The 23,936-nt window shown below is 54.7% G+C and overlaps 1 protein-coding gene across 3 annotated transcripts; it reads left to right on the plus strand.

Moving 5' to 3' along the window:
• The first annotated feature begins 4,835 nt into the window (after positions 1-4,835).
• SDCBP2 (syndecan binding protein 2) lies at positions 4,836-23,165 on the plus strand. 3 transcript variants are annotated; one of them, XM_039498953.1, is made up of 9 exons: positions 4,836-4,955; positions 17,905-17,982; positions 18,390-18,453; positions 18,978-19,087; positions 19,785-19,946; positions 20,378-20,553; positions 20,649-20,820; positions 21,845-21,936; positions 22,745-23,165. In XM_039498953.1, exons 2-9 carry the CDS (start codon positions 17,929-17,931, stop codon positions 22,797-22,799), a joined length of 885 nt encoding a protein of 294 aa, XP_039354887.1. In that variant the 5' UTR covers positions 4,836-4,955; positions 17,905-17,928; the 3' UTR covers positions 22,800-23,165. The 3 variants fall into 3 exon arrangements, with proteins under 3 accessions (XP_039354887.1, XP_039354886.1, XP_039354884.1); XM_039498952.1 differs by lacking the exon at positions 4,836-4,955 and adding an exon at positions 11,668-11,989; XM_039498950.1 differs by lacking the exon at positions 4,836-4,955 and adding an exon at positions 13,122-13,419.
• Positions 23,166-23,936: the final 771 nt, after the last annotated feature.

Here is a 23,936-nt window from a genome sequence, read left to right on the forward strand (position 1 = left end):
GGGAAGGAGATCAAAGTTACACCTTGGACTCTGGTTTAGTGGCTGTTCAGTGGCAGAAGTTGTGCAGCACTCGTGTCCCTGCAAGTAGATTTGCCTAATCAAAATCCATCTCTCTAGCCTATGTATGACAGCCGTGCTTGTGCTCACGTACTGCTGAGTTCACTTAGCTCTTGGTCCATGTTGGTGGCTTTATTTTATTTATTTATGATCCAAGGGCATGAGAGGAATTTTGAGTCTTGAATTTGTTGAGGGGGGGAAATGATTGCTAGTAAGCTATAGGTCGGGGTAGGCAGCCTATGGCATGTGCCGAAGGCGGCACACAAGCTGATTTTCTGTGGAACTCACACTGCCGGGGTCCTGGCCACTGGTCCAAGGGGCTCTGCATTTTAATTTAATTTTAAATGAAGCTTCTTAAACATTTTAAAAACTTTAGTTACTTTACATACAATAGTTTAGTTATATATTATAGACTTCTAGAAAGAGACCTTCTAAAAACAAACAAAATGTATGACTGGCACGTGAAACCTTAAATTAGAGTGAATAAATGAAGACTCGGCACAGCACTTCTGAAAGGTTGCCAACCCCTGATCTAGATGGTAGAGTCTTCAGCACCCTCATAAAAAACAAAACAGCCCATAAACAAAAACCTTGGGGGGGGGGGGAATCTGTGTTGGTGCCAGGTGTTTTTGATCCAAAATGAGATTTATTTACATAAGAATGGCCATATTGGCTCAGACCAATGGTCCATCTAGCCCAGTGTCCTGTGTGACTGGTCAGTGCCAATGCTTCCGAGGGAATGAACAGAACTGGGCAGTCAAGTGTTCCAGGTCCAGCTTCTGGCAGTCAGAGATCTTGCTTTGGGGAGGGGGGGAAACCTGAAAAATCAGTTTTGGTTCGAAACACCAACTGGTTTTGGCTTGGGAATTTTTCAGTTCCTGGAAAAAAATCCAGCCAGTGTCCAAAAGAGACTGCCCTGTTCTGCAGTCTGATCAGCAGCAGCCCCCAGCTCCTTGTGACTAGATCCGGGCCGTATTCCTGGCTCCTCATGAAATTGCCAGAGACCTCTGGTGTTTCAGTTTCAATAACATACTGATTGCTTAAAGCAGGCAAAGTACACGATTCGGAGTTGATTTCTTTGATAGTAGTAGAAGCTTCCCTCTCGAGGGTAATTCATCCAGCAAAGGACAGAATAGTTGAAATTACTAACATGTTTCATTTAATGAATACTTTTTTTTCCTGGCTTTAAATGTGAACTCATTACTGCTTTCTGTCCGGGTTCTCTTAGTGCCTGTCACGCTCTGGTGCAAGTCCAGGGCAAGATCATTGGAAGAGCTGAATTCGAGTTGCCACATCAGGCTTTCTGCTGCACTATTCTGCACCCCAGAGCTGGGACAAGAGGAGGAGAATGCTGAGGATTGGCATGAGTAGGCTGAGCTGTTGGCATTCCCTTTATTTGGGGCAGTAAGAATGAGGCTAGGCATAGCCTCCTTTGCCCTTAAAGTTCAGGTCCTCCAAAGAGCTGCTTGCCCGAGGGGGAAGGGGGGACCTGAGGGTGCTAGTGTGAATGAGCAGGAAGTATCTAGTGTAAGCTGGGGCTGGGCACAGAATCACTCTAGTTCACATCTAAATAGAATTCTGCCTTTGAGGCCCTTTATTTTCACTCAGCAGCAGTGGTGCTAAGTTGCAAAGTTGACTGAGCTGAGCTAAATCTCTGCTTTCACCCTTCCCCAAACCCGCGCCTGGGTGCTCTTTGGATTTGTTCCTGGAGAACTGGCTGTTTCGGGGCCAGGAGGGGTGCTGCAAGGTCTGCTTCACATGCAGGGGGGGAGTTTGCCCAGCACATACCTGCACTCAGGTGGATTCTCCCCAGTGTTAGTGCGCTGAATTCTGAGTGCTGCCATTTGTGGACATCAAAGCTAGCAACAGCTCAGCTTACAGGATTCGTCTGTGGTAAGAAAATAGCAGTTGACCCCTTCTCAAGCTCCATCAAAGGGGGAAATGGGCAGACAACTTCCAACGAGCTTTGCCCTGGGAGAGGGAGCGGAGATCTAGAGCAGTGATCATAAAACCGCTCGGACAGAAGTCAGATTCGCACCCTGCTCTCGGCGGGAATGGGGCCCATTCACCTACAGCCATCGCTCTGTCACAGCGACTCCTCTGTTGGCCTGTGACTTCAGCAGGGCAGTGAGTGGAGGTGATGCTTAGGGATCTGGCCCCAGGAGCCATCAATTAACTGCACTATGAGCGTGGCTCTCACGCTGCCTTGTGAAGGTGGGTAACCAGCGGCGTGGCACAGCGGAGGAGATTGGGGTGTGGAGAAGTTGGGTGACTTGCTCAAGGCCATGTGAGGAAGCAGTGGCACAGCTGAGCACACTGAATCAAGCTTTCCTGAATCCCAGCTTCCTCGCCCATCCATCAATTATCCCACGGGGTGAGTCCCTTCATCAGACATCAGTTCTGTGCCTCGCTTTGAAATTGTCACTAGTTACGGTGCCAGTGATTCAGAACTGGAGGGGGAGGGGGTGGGGGGTTCCACGCTTTAAAATAGCGTCTGAGTCACCACCTCGCCTCTGAGCTCCTAACAGTGATAATGAGGAGATGATATTCACCTGGAAAGGCTTTGGCCTCTCATTAAAACCTGTCCTCCTCCCGACTTTCTGAAGGTCTGAGCCTGAACTGGGGGTAGAGGGAATTGGGGTTTTCTAAAGCATCTACGGGCACTTTTGCTCTCAAGCTACTTTGATGCCTGTGAAAATCCTGCCTTATATTAAAGAAAGGGCCAGCTCCATCTTCCCCTGAGTTGTGTTAGCCTGAGCCGCAGCATGGCTCCAGCACCGCTCTGCTGCCCAGTACAGCTTGGCCAAAGCCCTGAAACGTCTCCCCAGGCTCAGCAGCCGTGTGCATTCCGGTGCTGCTGTCGGATCCCAGGACGGCCGTGCCGTTGTCCTCCAGGCGCCTGGGTATAAACGCTGCCGGCTGCTGCTCAGGCTCCTTGCAGAAGGATCAACTCTAGGTGGGTGCTTGAGGCACGTATTAAAAAACAGGCTGCAGGTTTCTTTGCTTTAATTATTAACCAGCGCCTGGCAGTGCTGCATTCTGCGGAGCCCAGCGGGAGTATGTCTGTGCAGGCTGAGCCAGGCAGTCTGGCTGTACAGGGGGAGGCTGGTTTCTGGCTTTTTGGGGGGGTTATTCTGAGACCAGCTATGGCTCATTTTTAGCAGTAAAAATGGCGTGTCAAGGTAGGTCCCCCAGATTGTATCAAGCCCTGGCCTCCTGCCCTTAGTGAGGCTGACTGTTACTGTGGCACCACCGGGCGCCCCAAACCCCACACGTGGCCAGTTCTGGATGCTCCTCACTGTGTGCGTCCAGCCCAGCAATGAGTTTTCGGTCCCCACCAGGGTGCCAGAGCCCACAGAGCAATTCACCACCTGCTTTTCATTCCACATTTCCCCTTCCCTCCCTCCCTCTTTGGCGGCCCCCCCCTTTATGTAACGAATGCATGAGTCACTGGGTGGTGAATCTAGCTACATGGCATGTGTGTGACCTTTTGGTGCTGAACTCGTGTTCTGCCTCCATTTATCGTGGCCGTGAAAACGCTGTAATCTGCTTCCTTGTTTTCTATCGGGTTTGTAAGTGACCCCTCTGGCTCGCAGCCCCAGTTCCTGTGCTACTTAGCAACAGTTGCCATACAGGCCAAGTGTAGCAACGTTAAGCAAGCGCTGGCCCTGCCGTGTCTCTCAGCCCATTGGCCCTGGGATGGATCGTTTCCACCCACGGAGCCCAGGTGCAGGGTGACGGGTTTGAACAGGGAGCTGAAGTCATGAGCAGCGCGGGGTGTTATGTGGCTGTTCCCCAGGGAGCTGTCGAGCGGGGGCTGTGCTCGAAGGGAGAGCGTGGGGGTGATTTGGGTGTGGGTGGAGGGGCTGATGCACGAGGGAAACACGCAGTTCCCTTCTGTCATTGTCTCCCCCGCACGGGTGTATCTCCGACAGCAGGAGTTACGCATGGTGCGAATTTGGCCCTGGGTCTGGGGGTAAGCGAAGGAGCTCGGAGGCCAGAAGCTGCCCCCTGCTGTTCTTCCATGTGTGGCTCAGACAGCAGCTGCCAATCTCTCCACGCTGCCCCAGCAGCTGGGCCCTGGGAAAAGCCAGGTGCTCAATGCACCACGGCCCGGCTGCTTGGACAGCAGTCCCGGCTCCCGCCCAGCCACCTCCCCACAGAGCTGGTTCCTCCAGGCGTGAGGGGCTCCCTGTTCCCGTTCCCGAGAGCAGGGCCCGAGAGCGAGGATGGCATCCATTTCTCTGCAACACCCACAACCAGCCCAGGGCAGCCGACTCCTCCAGCACAGCCCAGGGCCTCGGTCACGTCACATCCATGCCTAGTGCACTGGGGCGTGGCGCATTCCTGGGCCCCATCCTGCTGCTGGAGAAGCCAACGGGATTTGTTCTATTGGCACCAATGCAATCAGGCTTGGGCTCTGTGTCTGTGTGCAGGGCTGAGCACAGGGCAGTGCTTAACAAGCAACCCTCCGAATTCTCTTGTGGGGGAGAGGCCAGGCCGGAAGGGGAGAGGAAGAGGCACCTGCAGAGTCTGGCCAGTTATCCCAAGCAGTGTCCTGCCTGGAGGGTGGAAGCCGAGAGCAGGAAACTCAGGGTGCCCAAGGCCTCTTCTACTCTTGCTAAAGTAGGTCAGGACGCTCAGCTGCCAGGAGGGAGATCAGCCCTGGCCAGCTGTATGAACTCTATTGTTGTCGCTTTTTCCGGGGCTGGGCCTCTCTGAACAGACAGGGCTGGGTCCCGGCGACAGGATGCAGCCTGCAGGGACTGTGTGTGTGCAGATTTCTCTCAGCAGGGTTTGCAGAGGGAGCCCTGGCTGCATTCTGGCATGTGGCGCGTAGATTCCCACACGCTACCCAACAGGCAGCGGCAGGGACACAACCGAGGGACTCCTTCAAAGTAGGGATGGTTTTTCACATGTGCTTTCTTTAGTGTGAAATAGAAATCTGTGTCCTCCCTGGCACTTCTCGCTTAGTTATTGTTGGCTGGGTCATTTGGACACTGTCTGGTTAAAACTAATGGATAATGGATAAAAAACCAAAATTCATTGTGTTACAAATAGAATCTCCGATTAGTGAGATGCTGAAATCAGATGCACTTGTCACTGTGTACGCAGAGTGTTTTCTTTTTGCTAAGTTTGGACGAAAAATAAAAAAGACCAGTAAGGGAAAAAGCCTGAAATGCATGGGAGTGTCTTTATTACTACAGCAATTATAATGTTGCTAGATTACTATCTGATAGAGAGGCAGCGGGAGCTAGTGGAGAGAGCAAGAGTTAAGGACTCAGGGTGGGTTCTAGTCCCAGCTCCTGTAGTGGCCTGCCAGTTGGACAAAGCCATATCACCCCCATCTGTGCCTCAGTTTCCCCATCTGTAAAACAAGGATGATACTGACCAACTTCGTAAAGTGCTTTAAGATCCATGGATGAAAAGTTCTGTATGGCCTTGATCCTGTGAAGTCTTTGAAGGATGGTGGTCAGTAAGGGCTGGGTATTAGTACTGTTACCCAGGTCAGTATTTCCACTGGGGTCTGCATGGCTACAACACTCAGCTTGTGGGATCAAGTTACTGCCAACTCCAGGTGCTCAAAAATCTTAGGCTAAGCCCCCTAAAATAATCAGATTTTTAAAACTAAGAACTGAGGGTTTTGTGACGTTTTGCCTGCTGGTTTTTGAGCCTTTAGGGGTCACCTTTTCAAGCTTTGCTCTGCAGCAACGAGAGCTAGACTGGTCTTACTTTTTAAAAACTAAAATGGAAGCTGAGAGTCACCCACAGTCCCAGGACTCTCCCTGACGTGCTGGAATTTAAGAAAAATACCAAGTCTCATCGGGCTCAGTTGGGAGGGGCGACGCTGTGCACTGGTAGTTTCACTGACTTCAGCGTGGCTACGCAGAGTGCGTGAAGCTACGCGTCTCTTGAAGTCTTTGCAGAGTCAGGCTGGGGCCTAAGTGAGTGGCAGAGGCAGGATGCCCAGACCAGACCTCTCAATATTAGGGACTTTGTCTCCGATAGGCAACTATATGCCCCCTTCTTCCCCGAAAACAGACCTGCCTCTATTTTTCACACTTGCAGTCTGGTCACCCTAGGCGGAGACAGGGCTAGTGAAAAACCTTGTGCAAAGGGGCCTGTGTGTGAACAGCAGGCAATTTTCAAAGGCTCATCACTCAGTCAAATCAAATTCAGGTACACCACAGCTCTCAAAGGCCTTCCGCCTCAAGGACAGCTAGTTCCTTGCCATATCTAGCTTCTTACGCACAGGAGTTTCAGCTGTAAAGTTAATTGGAACAACTTTGTATGTTTTGGGGGTTTGGGTGGGTTTCTTTGGTAATAGGAGAAGTTCACCCCCCTCCACCTTCTATTCCAAAATGGCTCAACTGTTTGTTTCTTTCTTTTCTTTCTGTTTTTTTACCAGACCCCAAAGCTGGACAATTTCCGTCCAAAAGGTGAAAGTTTGGGAAAGTTAAGATCAACCCCAAAGAGGCAGTTGGAACCTTAACTGGAGCAGTCCCTGCCCTCGGGCTAGTACAGAGACACTTTCAAAGCCCTGGGCCGATATTAACGAATCCATCCAAATAGCCTCTTCACTGTACCCCGTTTAGAATCGCTAAGAATCTCTTAATGAACTACAGAAAGTCGGGGTGAGGTTCTCCGTCCTGTTATGCCTGAAATCAAATGAGCTTATCATGAAAGTCTCTTCTGCTCTTAAAATCAGAAACAGAAAAATGTTCAAACACTTCTTTAATGGCCAGAAATCAATTCAACTGCATGAGCAGGAGCGCCAGCTGGAGCATGCGCTGAGCCGGAGACAGTCCCATCACGGGCTGGAATGACCCCACCCCAACAAATGCCGCCAGTGGCATGGCAACTGACAATACACTGAGCCAATGAGACACAAGACACGACACAGAAGTAAACTCCTTGGCTGTGCTGTAATCCACAGGGTGGGTCACTGTTGCCTAGCAGCTGTTCAGAGGCAGCTGTTATGAAGTAACCTTTTCCTGGGTGTTGCCTAGCCAAGTGTGGCTGTGGTTTCTAGGCAGGTTCACTTTCTGGCTCTCATGCCGCAGCAGGAGGATGCAGAGGAAGGGTTTCCCTTTGACTCAAGCAGGGCAGGTGGGCTTCTGCAGCGCTTCCCCTGGAGTGTATCACTGCAGAACCTGAGCCTCTCTGGAGTTTACAAACCAATCCGGGGGCTCAGCTACTGACCTGTAGCAGGCCTCGCCCCGTGGCCGGCAGCAGGGCGTGTGCCCGACGTAGTTTTGGGAGGCTGTGACATAACTGACCTGCTGCTCAGCAAGTGCTCTCGGCCTTGTGCTCTGTGGGCCTGGCAGGGCTGGAGATTCAGGGGCAAGCTTTGAGCCAGTGTAGGCTACAGGCCCAGCTGGGTTTGAATGGGTCGGGGCAGCAGTAGCCGTGTGGCAGGCACAGCTGCTTCCAGCAGTGTCAGTTTCAGTGTCCGTTTTAATTTGAGCAATTCGGGGATCAGGACCCATTGAGATCCCTAACAAAACTCCCCTTCTCATCAACTGGCAGTGGCGACAGGCTGAGTCCCTGCATCCCAGGGGTCCTGCTTTGTTAAGGTGTCTTCATCATGTTGCCGGGGTACCCCCTTTCCTCTGGGTGGCTTTTGGATATTTTTAATCCCGGCAGTTTAACCTTTGCTACAACTGCTATCATAGCGAGAAGCATTGGCTCAGTGCAGCACAGGGCATGGGGAGCTCCTGCAGCATTTCCTTGTGGATTCAGCCCTGCAGCTTGGGGCGTGGCGACACTGTGACGGTGTGACCTTACTCCGGTTTTGGCCGGGTTTCGCTCACTGCCAGCCTGGCATCTGGAAATCAAGCTGGGCCCTTTCTGGCTCAGCCAGGAAATCCTCAGGGGGACCCTGCCTGAGCGTGCTGTGGGTGGAGGAACGCAGCCCTCCCATCACCCCTGCAGCTAGCTATGGGTTACTCTCACAAACAGAGGCCCAGGTTACAGCATGGGTGTTATGGAAAAAGCTTATCAGGGCTTCCGGGGCACTCCTTCCCACGGCTGCTGCTAAGAATAGCCCGCTCCCCATGTGCCCTCCCCTCCTGCAATGACGTCCCAGAGCCGGTGGGGCAGCATTCCAAGGCTTTGGAGAAATGACGCCTGTTGTCTAACACACACAGAGGGTGTCAGGGTGATGTTGCACACAAGGGGTGGTTTTGCTAAACAACAGACAAGTTCCCGCACCCCTGGTATTGCCCCTGATTTTGTGCCCAACATCAGAGCAGCAGAGACAATCTGGGGGCAGTTATGCCCTGACAGTTGACCCTCGCTCCCTGATCCTTTCTTATTTATGCTGTGGTTTGCCCTATGCAAAAAATACTTATCAGCCCCTTTCTTCAAACTAAACACACCCTTTGTAACCAAGAGGAAGCTGATCACAAGGGGGAAGCTCATTTAAATGCTGCTCAGACCAAATTTGCATTTAACCTGAGCATGAACCTTGTGTTCCCTTTATACCTTTGAAATACAGTGTGTGCCCAACACCCCTAGATGCCATAGAAATCCACAGCCCACTTCCCCTTTCACATCAGAGGGACCTGGATGATCCACCGTAATGAATATTTGTGAGGACTTCTGACGACAAGCACTGTTGCAAGACCGTCTCACCAGCTACTGATTTTTCTTCTTGGTTTCAAAGGCCTCACGGAATTACCACATTGGCTGTTACGCAGGCTGTTGTAGTGAAGGCATGTGATCACTCCCGCAGTGGTGTCAGACCCATGTGCTCATGACCAAAGACAGAGCAGTGTCTAGCAGATAAGCACAAGCCTGAGCATCAGGAATCCTGGGCTCTTTTCCTGACTCTGCCACTGACTCGTACAGTCTTGAGTAACTCAGTTTTCCCATCTGTAGAATGGGCTTATTAGTGCTGCTTGTAGTGCGGGTGGTGAGGATTAATTAACACTGGGTACAGCTGCATCCAATACCAGACTGGGGGCAGTTCTAATGCAAAGAAGGAAAAGCAACAAAAACCACCCCATTGCATTCACCCCAATTGACTAAAACTACCCTGTCAGCGAATGAGTGTGCAATGGGGCAGGCAAACAGTTAAACCATTAGCTGTGCAAGAGAAAATTAGGGGGGTAACAGATCACTGCGCATTCAGGCCCGAAGGTCCCAGCTCTAGGTGTTGCGCTGGTGCACAGGGCTGCAGGAATAGCACCTGGAGACTGTGCACATCAAAGGGAAAGCAAACGTGGCAGGAGATACCCTGGCCAGAAAAGAGAGCCCAGACCTGCACCCGTGGGCTAACCTACTGCATCAATGTCACACAGACACCCCTTAGCAAAGGGTCCCCTGAGCTTTGCAAACAACTCTCACCTCAGCCCTGCCAAACCCACTACACAAACACACGTCTTACAGGCTGTTTAGCCATAAAGAGTCACAGGGAGCTACAGAAAGCTCAGAGCTTGTCAAGCGTCATAATCATTACGAGCTGTATATGTGGGTAATAGTTAAGGAGGAACGTATTTATATTGAACGTGTGCTTTATAGACTGGGCGCTAGAAATGAGACCCAGGGGATAATGTGTCTCGGTGACGGCCCATTCGGGCAGGGTGGTGTTGTCACCCCGTCCTTTTTAGCTGGTGATGTAATGCCTGGCTCAATTGTGTAGCCTTGTGCAATACAAGTATGTTCAATGGAAAAAACCACCAGCTGCAACAGCAAACAAGTGAAACCACTTGAAGGTGAAAAAGGAAACGCACAGCAAGGCCGGGGTTCGCCCTGGCTGTTTTCAGTATAACATAGAGGCGGGAGCAGGGGCGGCTCTACAAAGTAGGCTGCCCCAAGCGCGCGAGCGCGCGCCGCGCCGCCCCCCCCAGCGGCGGCCCCTTCCTCCTTCGGCGGCATCATGGAGGGGGGGGAGGGTTGGGCTCGCCTGGCTCGCCCGCGCATGCCTGGCGCAGGTCGGGAGCGGACGACGCGGACCTGCCGCGCCGCGGCCCCAGGAGCGGGCTCGGAGCCGAGCCGCTGGCGAGACGCGACAGGCATGACGCAGGCAGTCCGGCAGTCCCGCGCCGCCCAGGCTCCGGCGACCTGCCGCAGGCATGCCGGGGCCGGAGCTCCACCCGCCCAAATGCCGCCCTCCCAGGCCGGCGCCCCCCCCGGGCGCTGGGGCCTGCTGGAGATGCATTCTGGATCCATTCATTACGGAAACCCTTTGGGGAGCAGGGCTGCTTTCATGGCCTTGGGAAGCCAGCCAGCTCAGCACCAAACTGAACTCTGTGGGGAGGGGGAACGGACCTACTTTATTAGCTAGGAAAGTGAACCATTAATAAGAGTAGGCCCAGGTTGGTGTTTTGTATTGTAACCATTTGTTTCCATCAGGCTCTCTTGTGTCTAGTCAAAGCTTTAGTCTTTCTTAAATCAACCCCCTGTTGTTGTACTGGACGGGCTCACAGGTGCTGTGCTATACAGGAATGGAGATTTAAGCTGAACCTAGTCAACGGGGGTACACGGCACCTTGGGGGGCAGAGGGTCTGGGATTTCTGTGAGTAGCCAGTGTCAGGGGCTGGATATCACAGGGGACGAGTCAAAGGGCCTTGAGGCCTGGGGCACACGTATTGTTAACCAGCACGGCAGAGCCCAGAGGAGAGGGAGCGGCTGAGAGGCTGGTGGTGGTAGGAGCTGCCACCCAGCCAAGAACAAGCGAGTCTCCCGCCCTCTGGAGGCCAGGGTAACAAGGTGACTCACAGTCCTGGGGACCCCGAGAACTGTCACCGTCTCATTGCAATGCTGAGCAGTTAGAATAGTATGTCATTAATTAGTACCCAGGGACACATTGTCCCTGACTGCAGGGCTATGACACCGTCAGGCTTCGTGCTGCAGACGCGGCAGCTGGAAGTGGCGGCTCGGGCCGGAGCTCTTTAAAGCCAGTGGACTCTGACATGCATTTCTCACCTTCAGCAACTGGGCGGCAGGCAGCTCCGGTATTAACTGCACCCTGGGTGTGCCTGTTTGTGTTGCTTTGTATCAACGTTACCAGGCCACACACCTTGCAGCCATGGACCCAAGTGCAGAGTTGGGGCCATTGTAGCTGTTCTGTTCTCACCAGGATGGTAAGGTACTGATCACCATGCTGTCCCAGCCCTCGTGTCTTGGCGCTATCGGTGGTGCCCAGGCTGGCCGACGGGCTAGACGAAGATGGGACCTTGTTGCAAGAGAAAACAGGGCTTTGCAACAGCTTTAAAAATGTCCCAAATGGTCACATGCAGATGCAAAGACTTTTCAACGACGGCGCTGGCGCGTGGGAGTGAAGGGTTGTGTATCACCAACCCCAGTGTGGAGCTAGGAAGTGACTTACTCAAGGCCACAGCACAGGTGTCAGAGCCAGGAGTCAGCCCTGGTCCTATGACCTGTAGCCACAGCACTAGGCCACGCTGCCTCCCTAAGGGGGTGCCAGTGACTGACGTAGGCCTTGCAGATAGGCTAGGAGAAGCCGTCCCCCCAGACTAGACCTGCCTTCCAGCCAGATCCTGACTCCTGGAGCCAAGGGGCCATTGTAATTCCTGGGACCTGTGTGATACGAACTGTCTGTGCTAGAAAAAGCGCCAGGCTCGTGCCCGGTTGAAGCAATGCACCCAAGAGGCCGTGACGCCAGGTTTCCTGCACGGAGCAGCCTGAGTCTCAGACCCACATGCTCCTTGCTTTGGGCCTGGGTGATCCTCGCACACTTTGCCAGTGTGGAGCAGGGATGCAGCTTGGCTTCCTCTTTCCTGCACCTGCCTGTTTCCTGGGCTGCTGAATTCCTCCCTGGTGACTCCGTCGTCAGCTGATGGGGTGACGCCCCTCCCAGGCAGGCAGCACCTGTGTTTTGCTGCTATTATAAAATCACAGCCCTTTGGAAGAGGAAGGCAGAGTGTGCTGGAGAAGAGAAACCTGCTCCGGAGCTGTCTGCCAGGTAAGGCGGGACACCCCTTCAGCAAGAGAGGGGGAGGGATGCGTTAAGCTTCACCTGGCTCCCCCCATCCCACTGCTCCTTCTTTGGGCTGTTCGGTTTCCTTAGAATCATAGACCGTTCAGCAGTGCTGTGCCGAGTCTTCAGTTATTCACTCTAATGTAAGGGTTCGCGTGCCAGTCATACATTTTAACGTTTGTAGAAGGTCTCTTTCTATAAGTCTATAATATAGAACTAAACTATTGTTGTATGTAAAGTAAATACGGTTTTTAAAATGTTTAAGAAACTTAATTTAAAATTAAATTAAAATACAGAGCTCCCGGAGCAGTGGCCAGGACCCAGGCAGTGTGAGTGCCACTGAAAATCAGCTCGCGTGCCGCCTTCGGCACCCGTGCCATAGGTTGCCTACCCCTGGTCTAGTCTGACCTCCTGCACAACGCAGGCCACAGAATCTCACCCACCCGCTCCTGTAACAAGCCCCTAACCTATGTCTGAGCTGTTGAAGTCCTCAAATCGTGGTTTAAAGACTCCAAGGTGCAGAGAATCCTCCAGCAAGTGACCTGTGCCCCATGCTGCAAAGGAAGGTTAAAAAAAACCCCAGGGCCTCTGCCAATCTGCCCTGGAGGAAAATTCCTTCCCGACCCCAAATACAGCGATCAGCTAAACCCTGAGCATGTGGGCAAGACCCACCAGCCAGACAGCCAGGAAAGAATTCTCTGTAGTAACTCAGATCCCGCCCATCTAACATCCCATCACAGGCCATTGGGGGTATTTACCGTTTGCTAATCAAGCCCAGGGGTTTGTTGTGGGCTCAGGTTCAGCCCAGCTCTGCATTCGACGCCACGGAGCAGCAAAGCTTGGTTTGCCCAGCTGGGTTTCTCCTCTCTGGGACGCTTGGCTGGGGGCTTGGCTGGCAGGTGCTGGATGGGATGAAGTCTAGTTTTTTCCACCAGGCTGAGCCAAGGTGCTTTCACCTGCTCTAACTGAGCATGTTATAGGCACAGATTCTGCTCTCGGGTGGCGGCACTTCCACTGGGACCAGTGCGAGCCCCAGGTGCTCATGTCACAACAGAGGGCCAGACTGTCAAAAGGGAGCGTCACCTGGGGTGCACAATGGGGGCTGAGCACCTTCAGAAAGCTGCCTGATGGGTCACACAGGTCGCTGCTGGGAGCCGAACACGGGAACGTCTGGGCCCAGCCGTGTGTGCTGAGCACTGGAACCTCTGGAGACAGGCCCTCAGCCGATGTCAATTGTCCTAGGTCCACGGACTCCAACTGAATTCTGACACTTGCCACATATTGAGGAGGTGGCCCGAGCCCTTTGCCCCATTGCGGTAAATTGCTGAGGCCCCTGTGGGGCTTGTGTGAAGGGGGCTCTGTTCTTGTTGCTGGGAAATCGCTCCGTTCGGCTTCGGGATCTGCGTCCCTTGATGGTTAGTATCGTGCGTCCAAAGCTGGTGGAATGGTGCTACAACGAGGTGGATTTTTTTCCCCTGGTACATTTCCATCCACCCTGGAGTCACTTTGAGGCCCCATCTGCTCCCACTGGAGTCACTCAGCAGCTGACTTCACTGGACTCAGGCTTGATCCTGAAGTTTCTACTACAGGATTAGTGCCAGGGACAGGGAAGATGGGAACATTGACGCAGCTCAGGCTGGAGTCTGTTTTCCAGATGCCTTCACTGGCTGGAGCTGTGAGTGAAGTTAATGAATTCCTGCTACATCTGTGCTTTAGCTCTGAATTCCTGGGCACTTGAGGGTTTTTGGGTATTTCCGTGTTCCAGAAGGGCTGAGGTCTGGCCCAGTGCGGGGCATCAGGACCCAGGGTGGTGGTTTTCTCTCTGGCCTCAGGTGTGTGCTGCTATTCTGAGATCTTGGCCCTTTTAGTCAGTGGCCATGGTCATGGCATTTATTCCACCAGGTCACGCCATTCGGGAGCTCCTGACCTTTCGGGTTGTGTTTTCAGAGCCAGGGGCTGCACTCGACATGCCTTTGTAAGCGGGAGCCCTGCTAATGGGGGGAAATAAAGCAACAACTCCAGAGTCAGGGGAAATAAAGCGACAACTCCAGAGTCAGGGGAAATAAAGCGACGACTCCAGAACATCGTCTGCTTGGTTCTGACTAATCCCTGACTTGGGGAATCGTGGACCTGCAGAGCAGTAACGGCCCACGGGGTGGCTGATGTCACCGTGTGACAAACTGGGCAGGGCCAGCCTTTACCTTTGCTATTAGATCAGCTGATAGTGTCTGAGGGACGTGGGTGGAAAACCCACCCGCTGCGTCACTGGGGCATTGAAAACCAGGCTGGCCAGCTCACCAGGGCAGCGTGTGACCGGCAGGGACGCAGGCTCAGGGCCGTATTTCAGCGAGTTCAATGGGAGTTGGACACCTAGGAGCTTGGCCTGAGACCCCGAGCAGCTGGTTTTTGTTCTGTAGGGTCAGAATGTGCAGAAGGCCGGATTCTTTCCAGGTGTAACCAGGAACCTCGCATGCATTTACACCCACTGAGCACTTGGCCCGGAATCTTTAGGGGAGGGTCAGGCCAGAGCGCAGGACGGCAGGAAGTAAAGCTACACCGCTGAGTAAACAAGGAGTCGCATGTATCCCTCCCCCGCCTCCCCTGCCGCCACTCTCCTCCCCTGCCGGGTTTCCCATCACTCCAGCTGCAGCCAATGGTAGCTTTGCTTGAGGCCAGCCGGCAGGCTAGACCTCAGTAGGCCTAGGGAGATTCCTCTGTTGCTTTCCGTGTCATTGTAGTCTGGGCCCGTCTCAATATACGGGGGGAGGTGAGAGTGGGAGCCTGGCCTCGTAAAAAGCAGGTTTTCACTTGGTTCTTCGGGGGAAGCCCTCACAGCGCTACCCTGGCTGGGAGAGGCGAGAAGCTGGTCAGAGAAAAGCCCGCAGTTCTGCACCTCCTCGGGCTAGAGTCCGAGCACAGCAATAAACCCCAGGTTGCTGCCGTAATCCCTAGCACCCTGCCGCCAGTGGGGCTGCGGGCCGAGGTTGCTTCCCCCAGCCGTTGACAGCAGTGGGTGCTTTGCTATCAGCCCATCACTTGCCACAGAAATATGCTATTGCTTGTGCCGGTATCCCGGTGTATTCCCCCATTTGTGCCTTAGGTAGAGCAGAGGGAGGCTGGCCCAGTGGTTGTTAGCCTAGGACTCCGGTGACCTGGGTGCAAATCCTGGCTCTGCCATGTCCGCCTGTGTGACCTTGGGCAAATCACCTATGAGATCTGTGCCTCAGTCTCCCAGCTGTAAAAGGGAGGTCATAGCACGTCTCTACTGCACAGGATTGTTTTGAGGGTGAAGCCCTTAAAGACAGAGAGAGAGAGAGAGAGAGAGAGGGTGTGTGTGTGTGTGTGTGTGTGTGTGTGTGTGTGTGTGTGTGTGTGTGTGTGTGTGTGTGTGTGTGTGTGATAAAATAAGTACCAGGGCAACGTTAACTTAAACACTGTGGGCCAGCTCCCACTCCAATTGACACAAATGGATCTATGCCACTTGATACCAGAGCGTCTTGGCCTGTTACTAACAGTACCTCAAACTGAGCGGGCGGGAAAGCCAGATTGTTTGTGTCCTTTTTTGCAGCTCAGACAAGGGAAGTAACTAGTTCGGTGCACACGTGTCACTGGGCAGTTTCACCTTCTGACACCCCCCCCCACCTCCATTGTCTTAGCCCTGCTGATGTTTGGGGTGTGAAGGCTGCAGGGGAACTTTTTGGAAAGACTCAGGTCTTGCCAGGGAGGGGAAATTGGCAAATTTGATCTGAGAATTTTCCTTGGAGCAGGATGTGACTTTACCTGAAACATCTTCCAAAAGGTAGGTAGGTAGGGAGATGTGGATGTGTGTGGATGTGTCAGGGTCTGGGAGCTCAGGGGCTGAGGCTGCAAACAGTATTTTCTTATCCTCCCCTGTGCTTCATTCATAGGCTCCATTGCTGGCTCTCTCTCACACACGCAGAGGGACAGATGTGCTTTTTTACACACACACACACACGCACACACACACACACACACACACACACAGTCACATGTGCATAAAAAGACATAAAACCACCCCGTCAGAAGCCCACTGGCGCACCCTGCAGGAGACGAGTTTTAAAGCGGGGCAGAGCCAGGGGGCAGATAACGGCATTACCAAAAATAGGAGCTGTGGCAGCCTTCTCGGGTGGTGGAGGTGCCCAGGCGAGAGAGAAAAGGGGTCCTGTCCCTTTAAGATGTTCTGCCATTAGGGTGCCTGCCTTTTACGTGCAGAAACCAGTCATGTGATGCTGCAGAAACTTGGCCTGGCCCCAAAGCTGTATCAGTTCCAGGCTTCACGTGACCAACCTGTGTTGAATGGGAGCTTTTCATGGGCAGCGCCTGCTGACACAGGCCGCCTGTGCCCTGAGCGCCCGGTGTGGGGTTGGCTCACAGCCGTGGGGAAATCGGACGCCGGGGCAGGCGCCCGCCCCGCTGCCTGTTTATTCTGTGGGTATTAATGGCACAGAGGCAGCTATTCAGCCAGCAGGTCACACCAGCTAACGCCACAGAACTTGGGTAGTTACCAGCAGCGGTTGGACGCCAGCAAAACACAAAGAACAAAAGTCTGACACATGGCGCCAGGCTCGTGCAGCAGCAACCGCTTGGTCTGCAGACGCCCCGGGCAGGGCTGCGGTCATTAGACTGGCAGGCTGCTCCGGGGGTGTTGGGCTATTCCTGGCACTGTCACAGACTCCCTCTGCAACCGTGGGCCAGGCCGGCACCACCTCCTGCCTCAGTTTCCCCACCTGGCTATGAATAGCTTGCGGCACTGATTGGCGATGTGATACAGGTGCACAAAATGAGAGCCCCAAGCCGCAGGAGGGCACAATGTGGTTTTAATTGCGAGGGGTGGCAAGGGCACTGACACGACCAGGGAAGACTTTGAACCAGGCATGACGCAGCCTGACAAAAACCTTATTCCCCTGGCAATTTCCACTGAAACTCGGGGGGGGGGGGGGAGGAGAGAGAGAGTGTGTGTGTGTGTGTGTTTGCGTGCGCTGTAGCACCGATGTGAATCACATATGGAGGCCTGGCCATGATCCCATCCTACACTCATGCCCCCGCTGGGGCTTTTTGCCCATGAAGGCTGAGCAGATTACAGGGTGATGGTTGGGCTGATCGCTTTTGCTTTGGCTACTTGGGCGCAGAGTTGTGCCCAGCGTGGCTAAGAGAACCCAGACAGCATTCATGTTCCAAACTAGACACGGGCCAGGTGCCAGTTGCCTGCAGATTGGTGAACCTGGGCTGAATTAGCCTTCCTGTGGCTGCAACCCAGAGGCAGGTGAAATATAGTGGTTTAGGCTCAGGTTTTGCTTTGAGCTGGTGTATTTGAAAGCTGCTGGAACTGTAGGCTGTCATTTTAATTTGCACGGGGTTTCCTGGTCCTGCTTGCAAGCTAGGGGGTGCTGTAGCAAAGTGTGCAAGAGAGAAAGAAACCGCTTAAAGCAAGGCCAGGGTGAGTTATGCATCATTGCCTTAGGGAGCAGCCTGCTTTGTCTCTCTCTGGTTTTGGTACTGGTACGTGAGGGTTCTGGAGTCTGTCAGTGCAATGTTACCTTGCAACCAGCAACACTCCAGCAAGAGTGTGTTATGCTCTCTCTGACCTCTTGGGCTGTGTGCCATGAACATACCCCAATGGAACCTGAAACTTGGGAACCGGGGGCCAGTACTTGCCCAGCCCCATGTAGACTGGCCCTGCAGCATGCCGCCTCTGGATATTAATGCAGCAGTGTGCGGAGCTTTGTGTCCCGAGAGGCTGGGCCCTTCCTTGCCCTGGTACATCAGGCGGCTCCGAATAAGGTTTGACAATGAACTGGGAGGGAGGGAGGAATGTAACCTTTGCTCTCCGTTTGCTCCAGAGCATCTGTCTCAGCCTTGCCTTTGTGTGCCTCTTACAGGTGGTTCCTGTGGAGGAAGCAGCCATGTCAGCTCTGTACCCATCACTGGAGGACATGAAGGTGGATCAAACCTTGCAGGTAAGAGGCTGGGTTTTGGGTCCGGTTGACACCAAGCTCGGCGGTTGGAGCAGCTTCTGCCAAGGCTCCAGTGTGGCCCCATCCATGTGGCGGGGCGGTGACGGTGCTCCCTGACGGCCTTGCACCTAGCGACGCGCTATGTCCCTTTTCAAGCAAAGGCCTCGGACACTGAGTGAGCAGGGTCCCCCTCGTCTGTGGTTTGGTTTCAGTGACCAGCCCAGCTGTCTCTCCCAGCCCATTACCCGGTGCTGAAAGGGACGGTGTGGATTTGCTCCAGCCACCGACAGAGCGCAAGGACAATCCCAGCTCCCCAGAAGCTGGGGGGTGGGGTGATAAAACGTGCCAGCCCTGCCCGCTCTCCGTGCCCGCTGGCGTCCCACATAGTGAAGTCTGTCTTCTCTTCCCAGGCTCAGGCGAATGCAGCCGCCAGGGCTCTGGCTGGGGTTGCAGAGAAGTCAGAGCCAGCAGCGGGTAAGTCCCAGCTGAGACGCGGCCTCTCGCCACGAGAAGCGGGTTTGAGGGACAGTCTCCTAGACCAGGCGTGGTTTCGCTAGCGGCTCAGGGTGCAGGGGAAAGCACTTATTGCCCAGTGAACAAAGGGTTAATTCTCAGCTGCACGCCCCCCTCAGGCCGGGCACAGTGAGGAGGGGCTGTGAACTGGCTGCTTGGGGTGATGCAGGGGGGAGGGGACGTCTGGGCGAAGGGCAGATCTTTGCCCTGAGGCTATAGGACAGGGGTGGCCAAACGTAGGGACCTGCCGAGCCGCCTGACAACGTTCAGCAGTTCGAGCACTGGGGCCCCGCAGTGGGGGGGTGGGGCTAAGGGCTTCTGTCTCGTGGGGTCTCGGGGCTGCAGGACGTGGGTAATTGCTCTTCATCTCAAGGGAGGCAGTCGACTCCTGTGGCAGGAGGACAGGGCCTCCCTGGCTGGCCCAGGCGGCGCCTGCTCAGCTTAGCTCTCTGAATGGACAATGTCCTTTTCTCTTCCCCCCTCAGCCCCACCTGTTCTGTACCCAAACCTCATGGAGCTTGGGGACTACATGGGGCTCTCGCTCTCCAGTGACGAGGTCCAGAAGGACCTAGCCCTGGTCCCAACAAGTGGCAACGTAGGTATCGCTGTGACTGTGTCTGTCTGTCCCCCCCGGCACCACGCATGTCCTAGGCCCCAATAAGCCGGGTCCTTGCCCTCACCCCCGCCGGACACTCTGGAGAGGAGGGGACAGAACCTGCAGGCCAGACCCAGGCCGAAGTCCCCCTGAAGAAGCAGTTGGTCTGGTGCCTGAGGAGTGGGCCTGGGAGAGCCAGCCTGAGTCTCGCTTCCTGGCCGGCCCGTAGGTGGCTCTTGGGGATTAAGCTGATGCCCCTCGTTTCTGGGGAATGTGTCGTATCCGTGTCTCCTTCACCGCTTGGAATCCTGCCTTCCCACCCAGCCCCGAGCCACTGGTTACTCCTAATGCCACCGGCTTTTGCTCCTGGCACCTTGCTGGGCCTTGCGCTTGGCATCTGCAACATTCTGCGGCAGTTCTGGAGGAAAGACCTTGCTGAGCCCTGGCCCATGGCTGTTGGGTGCAAGGAGCTGGGGGATGTGCAGGCGGGGTCACCTCCCTCTTCTGCTGCCTGGCTCTGCTACCAGAAAGTCTCCCCTCTCCTGCCACACCTCACCCCCGCTGCCCACTCCAGTGATAGACACTTGTGAGGGACCAGCCCTGATGCCATCTTCCTCCCCACTCTCATTCCACCCCATGGCCCATCTGCACTTGAGTCAGCTCAGATTGTTCACGTGCTGGTTGGATTCTCCAACAGGCAGGGGCCCTGGTCCCTTCCTCCCAGGGTGTGCTGGTCGCCCCACTGACGGGAAACAACCTCGGGCTGCGCAGGGCAGAGATCAGGCCAGGCCTGCGGGAGCTCCACCTCTGCAAGGATGAGCGCGGGAAGACTGGGCTCCAGCTGAAAAGCATCGACCAGGTGGGTTCTGAGGCCAGTGTGCACCGCTCACCTTGGGTCCACTGCGGCCCCATCAGGCCTGGCTCCCGAGCGCCGGGGCTGGGACCTGCTGAGCAATCTCAGGGTTGTATAAGAATAGTACAAGGAGAAGCTGGACCCCTTTGTGATAGTGATTGGGTTGGTCTGAGGATGCTCTGACTGTGAGATGGGGTATCAGGAGCCAAACTCCCTGGAGCCAGCCTGGCGCCCGGGTCGCCCTGGCAGTGCCCGCTGTGGTCCCTTACCTCTGTCACAAACCCTCACGCTGCAGCCCCAAATCCTTCCAGCCGAGGCCTGGCCAGCATCCCTCTGCAGTCAGCGGGAGCGGTCGCCGCTGAGCGATGCGAGCGCTGGCCCGGCACAGGCTGCCTGGTGCCACCCATGTGACAGGCTGACTCCTGCTCCTCCCGCAGGGGGTGTTTGTGCAGCTGGTTAAGGCCAACTCCCCAGCGTCCCTCGTCGGGCTGCGCTTCGGGGACCAGGTGCTGCAGATCAACGGGAAGGACTGCGCCGGCTGGAGCACAGACAAGGCCAACAGGGCCCTGAAAAAGGCCGCCCCGGAGAAAATCGTCGTGATCGTGCGAGACAGGTGAGTGGGGTGGGGGGTGCGCTCGGCCTGCGTCCGGCTTCCTCAGCGGAGCGTCAGGTCCTGACTAACCGCCCGTGTCCCGATGCCCCCCCCAGGCCCTTCCAGCGCACGGTGACGATGCACAAGGACAGCACGGGGCACGTGGGGTTCGTCATCAAGAAGGGGAAGATCGTTTCTCTCACCAAAGGCAGCTCTGCAGCCCGGAACGGCCTCCTCATCAACCACTACATCTGTGAGCTGAACGGGCAGAACGTCATCGGCCTGAAGGTAAAGCCCCCGGCGAGATGGGCCGGGAGGGTGCGCGCGGGAGACTCCCTGAGACAGGCCCCTGGCCAGGACAGGGAGCAGCCCTCGCTCGGGGCCTGGTCCCGCAGCGGGAGAATCCCGCCTCTCTGGGGCAGCCGGTGGAAGCACCTTGAGTCGGGCTCGGGTGACCTACAGCTGAAGATTTGTCTCGCTCTTGAGAAACAGGAACCGAGTGTTCTGAGAAGCTGCCATGGTGGGTTACTGATGCCTCCTGGTTCACCGCTGCTGTGGAAGCGTTTCCTGTGGCGAGCGCTGTGCTGCAGTCAGACCAGACAAAGCAGCTGGGTACCGAGGAGTTTGAGGGGAAGATTTTTAGAGCCACCCAGCCCCTTTCAGTGGGACTAGGGTCCCGAACGCCCCCTTGTGGCTTTGAAAATCTCCCCCAGGTGGTGTCTCTGATTAAAAGAAAAAATTGTGGTTGGAGGCTGAAGGAAACTGATCTCTAGTTAAATGTACCAGAAATTAAATTATACGGTGGAGTATTTTGCTGCAGCAAACACTCAGTGGCTGTTTTGGTCCCTCTTCCCAGGCCCTCCTTTTACTGGGGGACCAGCATGCCCCAGCCCGGGGCCTGGTGGGGCGAAACAAAGTCTTTTTTCATGTCATTTAGTGACGTTAACTGGTGTGTTGTCAGCCTGAATAAGGGCTGCTTTATGGGCGGTCCCTGCAGCTGCCTCCAGCGGGTGAGTCTTTTGGTTTTAAAGGCTGCCAGGTTAAAACCGTTTTTAAAAAAATCAAGGCTGTTTTTTTTTTAATAGCTAGGTTTGCACAGCTGTCCATGCAAATAACCCCCTGTGCATGTGTAACTCACCCCTAGCAGGGAACTGACGGGCCTACGCGCTGGCCATGCTACATCGCCTTTGTGCTGCTGCAGGAGTGCACAGCGGAGTGGCAGCTGTGCGTTCGCTCTGCCTGGGGGGAAATGCTTGGCCCGTGCAGTATCTGGGGCTGTAATATTGTATTTCTCAACTCTTCCCCCCTCAAGGACAAACAAATCCTGGATATCCTGGTTACAGCTGGTAACGCCGTCACCATCACCATCATCCCCACAGTGATCTACGAGCACATGGTCAAACGGTAGGGACACTGGCTTCCCACACACGTACAATGGCAAAGTGAGAGCCTCCTGGCCCGGCGCGTCCCAGCTGGAGGCATCTGTGAGCTCTTCCTAGAGCTCTGTTAGAATTCAGAGGCCTGGCTCCAGCCCGAACCTGACCCAGGCCAGCCACAGCCGTGCCCCGGGGCCTTTATTACAGCATAGGCTGCGCTGGGGATCAGCCTTCCCAAGCCCGCAGGGAGGCTCTGAGCTGAAACGAAGACGATTGTGAAGTGGTGAGCGCTTTCAGTCACAGGTGCTAGAGAAGGGTCAGGTTAATTACTGTAAATTGCTAATAAATTATGCCGTTCATAGTGCCAGAAATCCCCCACTGCCTCTGTATGGTGCCTAGTGCAACCGGGCCGGTGGCTGCTGCTGGCCTCTGGCATCTTTCCCTTTTCAAGTAAAAGGATCCAAAATCAAAACCCAAAACCCCCCTGGCACCAGCAACGCTCATGCAAAGTCCCACAGCTCCTCAGCAGGCTTTTTGCAGGCCCGTTCCTCCACCTTCCTCTGAACATTGCATGGTTAGATGCTGTTTGAGGCAGGGACCACGTCATGTGCCTTTTCTGTACAGCACTGGGTGCTCTCTGTGCTACGGACATTGCTTTACCTAGTACAGCTTTTTGGTGCTGTTTATGAAGAGTCCATTCCTGCTCCCCCCAGCCCCCCCGAATGTCGGGAAGGAGGCTCTGGCCAAGGGAAGGAGGCGGGGTGCTAGGTAAAGATACTGGGCAGATCCTTTGCACAAACACTTCCTCACTGACCTTTTTCCCATCTACTAACTAGGCTGTCACCTGGGAAGATCAAGTCATCCATGGACCACTCACTTCCTGATGCTTAAAGTCCGGCCCCTGGTCAGTGGGAGCTCAGCGAATCTTCCTTCATCTCATTAAACACAATATACCAAAGACTTCCCTACAATGCCGGGAAAACAGGTGCATCTCTGTGGGGGATATTCTAGAGCAAAAACCAACTGTTTCCTTTAATCTTTTATTCATTCACCTGGACAGGCTGGAGCCTTGTTTTGTCCATCCAGTCGGCTGGTGTCCGAAGGCACGCGGGGAGGTGGATGTGGGTAGAGATGCGGGTGTACATACACAGAAGCGAGGTGAATGGGTGTGGGGGGCCTCCCTGGTGGAGGTCATGTGATGCAACCCTTTCAAGACCCACACAAAGAGAGCTGTTTTAATAAACTCAATTAAAGCTGCTCCTATTTGCCTCTTCTTAAACCGAGGGGAGTGAGGGTAGGTTTAGGAGCTAATGAATGGCTCAGTGGCCACTCCAGCATGGAGTGTGCCAAACCCACTGTGCAGTACCGCCCCAACGTAGTTTACTATTGAAGGGTGAGGCCTGCGGCTGGCTAGCAATCCATTCACACTTGTTCCTCTTTGCACCACTTGGGACTTGACAAGCAGCGTGTGTGTGGGGGGGGAACCTTGGGCATGAGTTCTTCCTCAGCCAAATCCCGGGCCAGCTGCAGTGCTTGAGGGAGGTGTTTGCAGAGCAGGTCAGATCCACGGGGGTTTGTCCCATCACAGATTAATGGGTAGAGTAGGTGAGAATGGGAACGGCCTCAAGGCAGAAAGGCAGGTGCATGTTAATACACCCAGGCTGCTACCCAAAGGGGCGTAGTGGGGACTGGTGGATTCAAGTCCCAACACCATGCAGCATAAAGGCCCCAGTCCTGGCCCAGAACGCCGTGCTCAGCACTGTCAGAAGCAGTCTTTGTCCTTTCTCCGTGGGCCACTAGAACCACTGCTGGCAACGGATGTTGTGCTGGGCCCCTGCCCCACCGAGAATCGAGGAGTAAAACTAGACCTGCCCTATCCCCTGTCTGCTTTATCAGCCTTCCCACTTCCCCCGTCCCTCCCTGAGACACACCGACAGAAGGAAACGGGAGCCCACCCGCACGGCCTGTCTGAAAGCACGAGGCACTCGGGGCGTTGCCGCTTCCCCATCCCTGGCTCGGGTTTGACTG

Source organism: Mauremys reevesii, linkage group 13, assembly GCF_016161935.1.
Source record: "Mauremys reevesii isolate NIE-2019 linkage group 13, ASM1616193v1, whole genome shotgun sequence".
NCBI classification, from domain to species: domain Eukaryota; kingdom Metazoa; phylum Chordata; order Testudines; family Geoemydidae; genus Mauremys; species Mauremys reevesii.

What these genes read in the sequence shown, in the direction of transcription:
- SDCBP2 (XM_039498950.1), top strand. An exon ending in GTCGTGATCGTGCGAGACAG is followed by an intron (nt 20,554 to 20,648) that starts GTGAGTGGGGTG and finishes TGCCCCCCCCAG; the next exon opens with GCCCTTCCAGCGCACGGTGA. An exon ending in TACGAGCACATGGTCAAACG is followed by an intron (nt 21,937 to 22,744) that starts GTAGGGACACTG and finishes TCTACTAACTAG; the next exon opens with GCTGTCACCTGGGAAGATCA.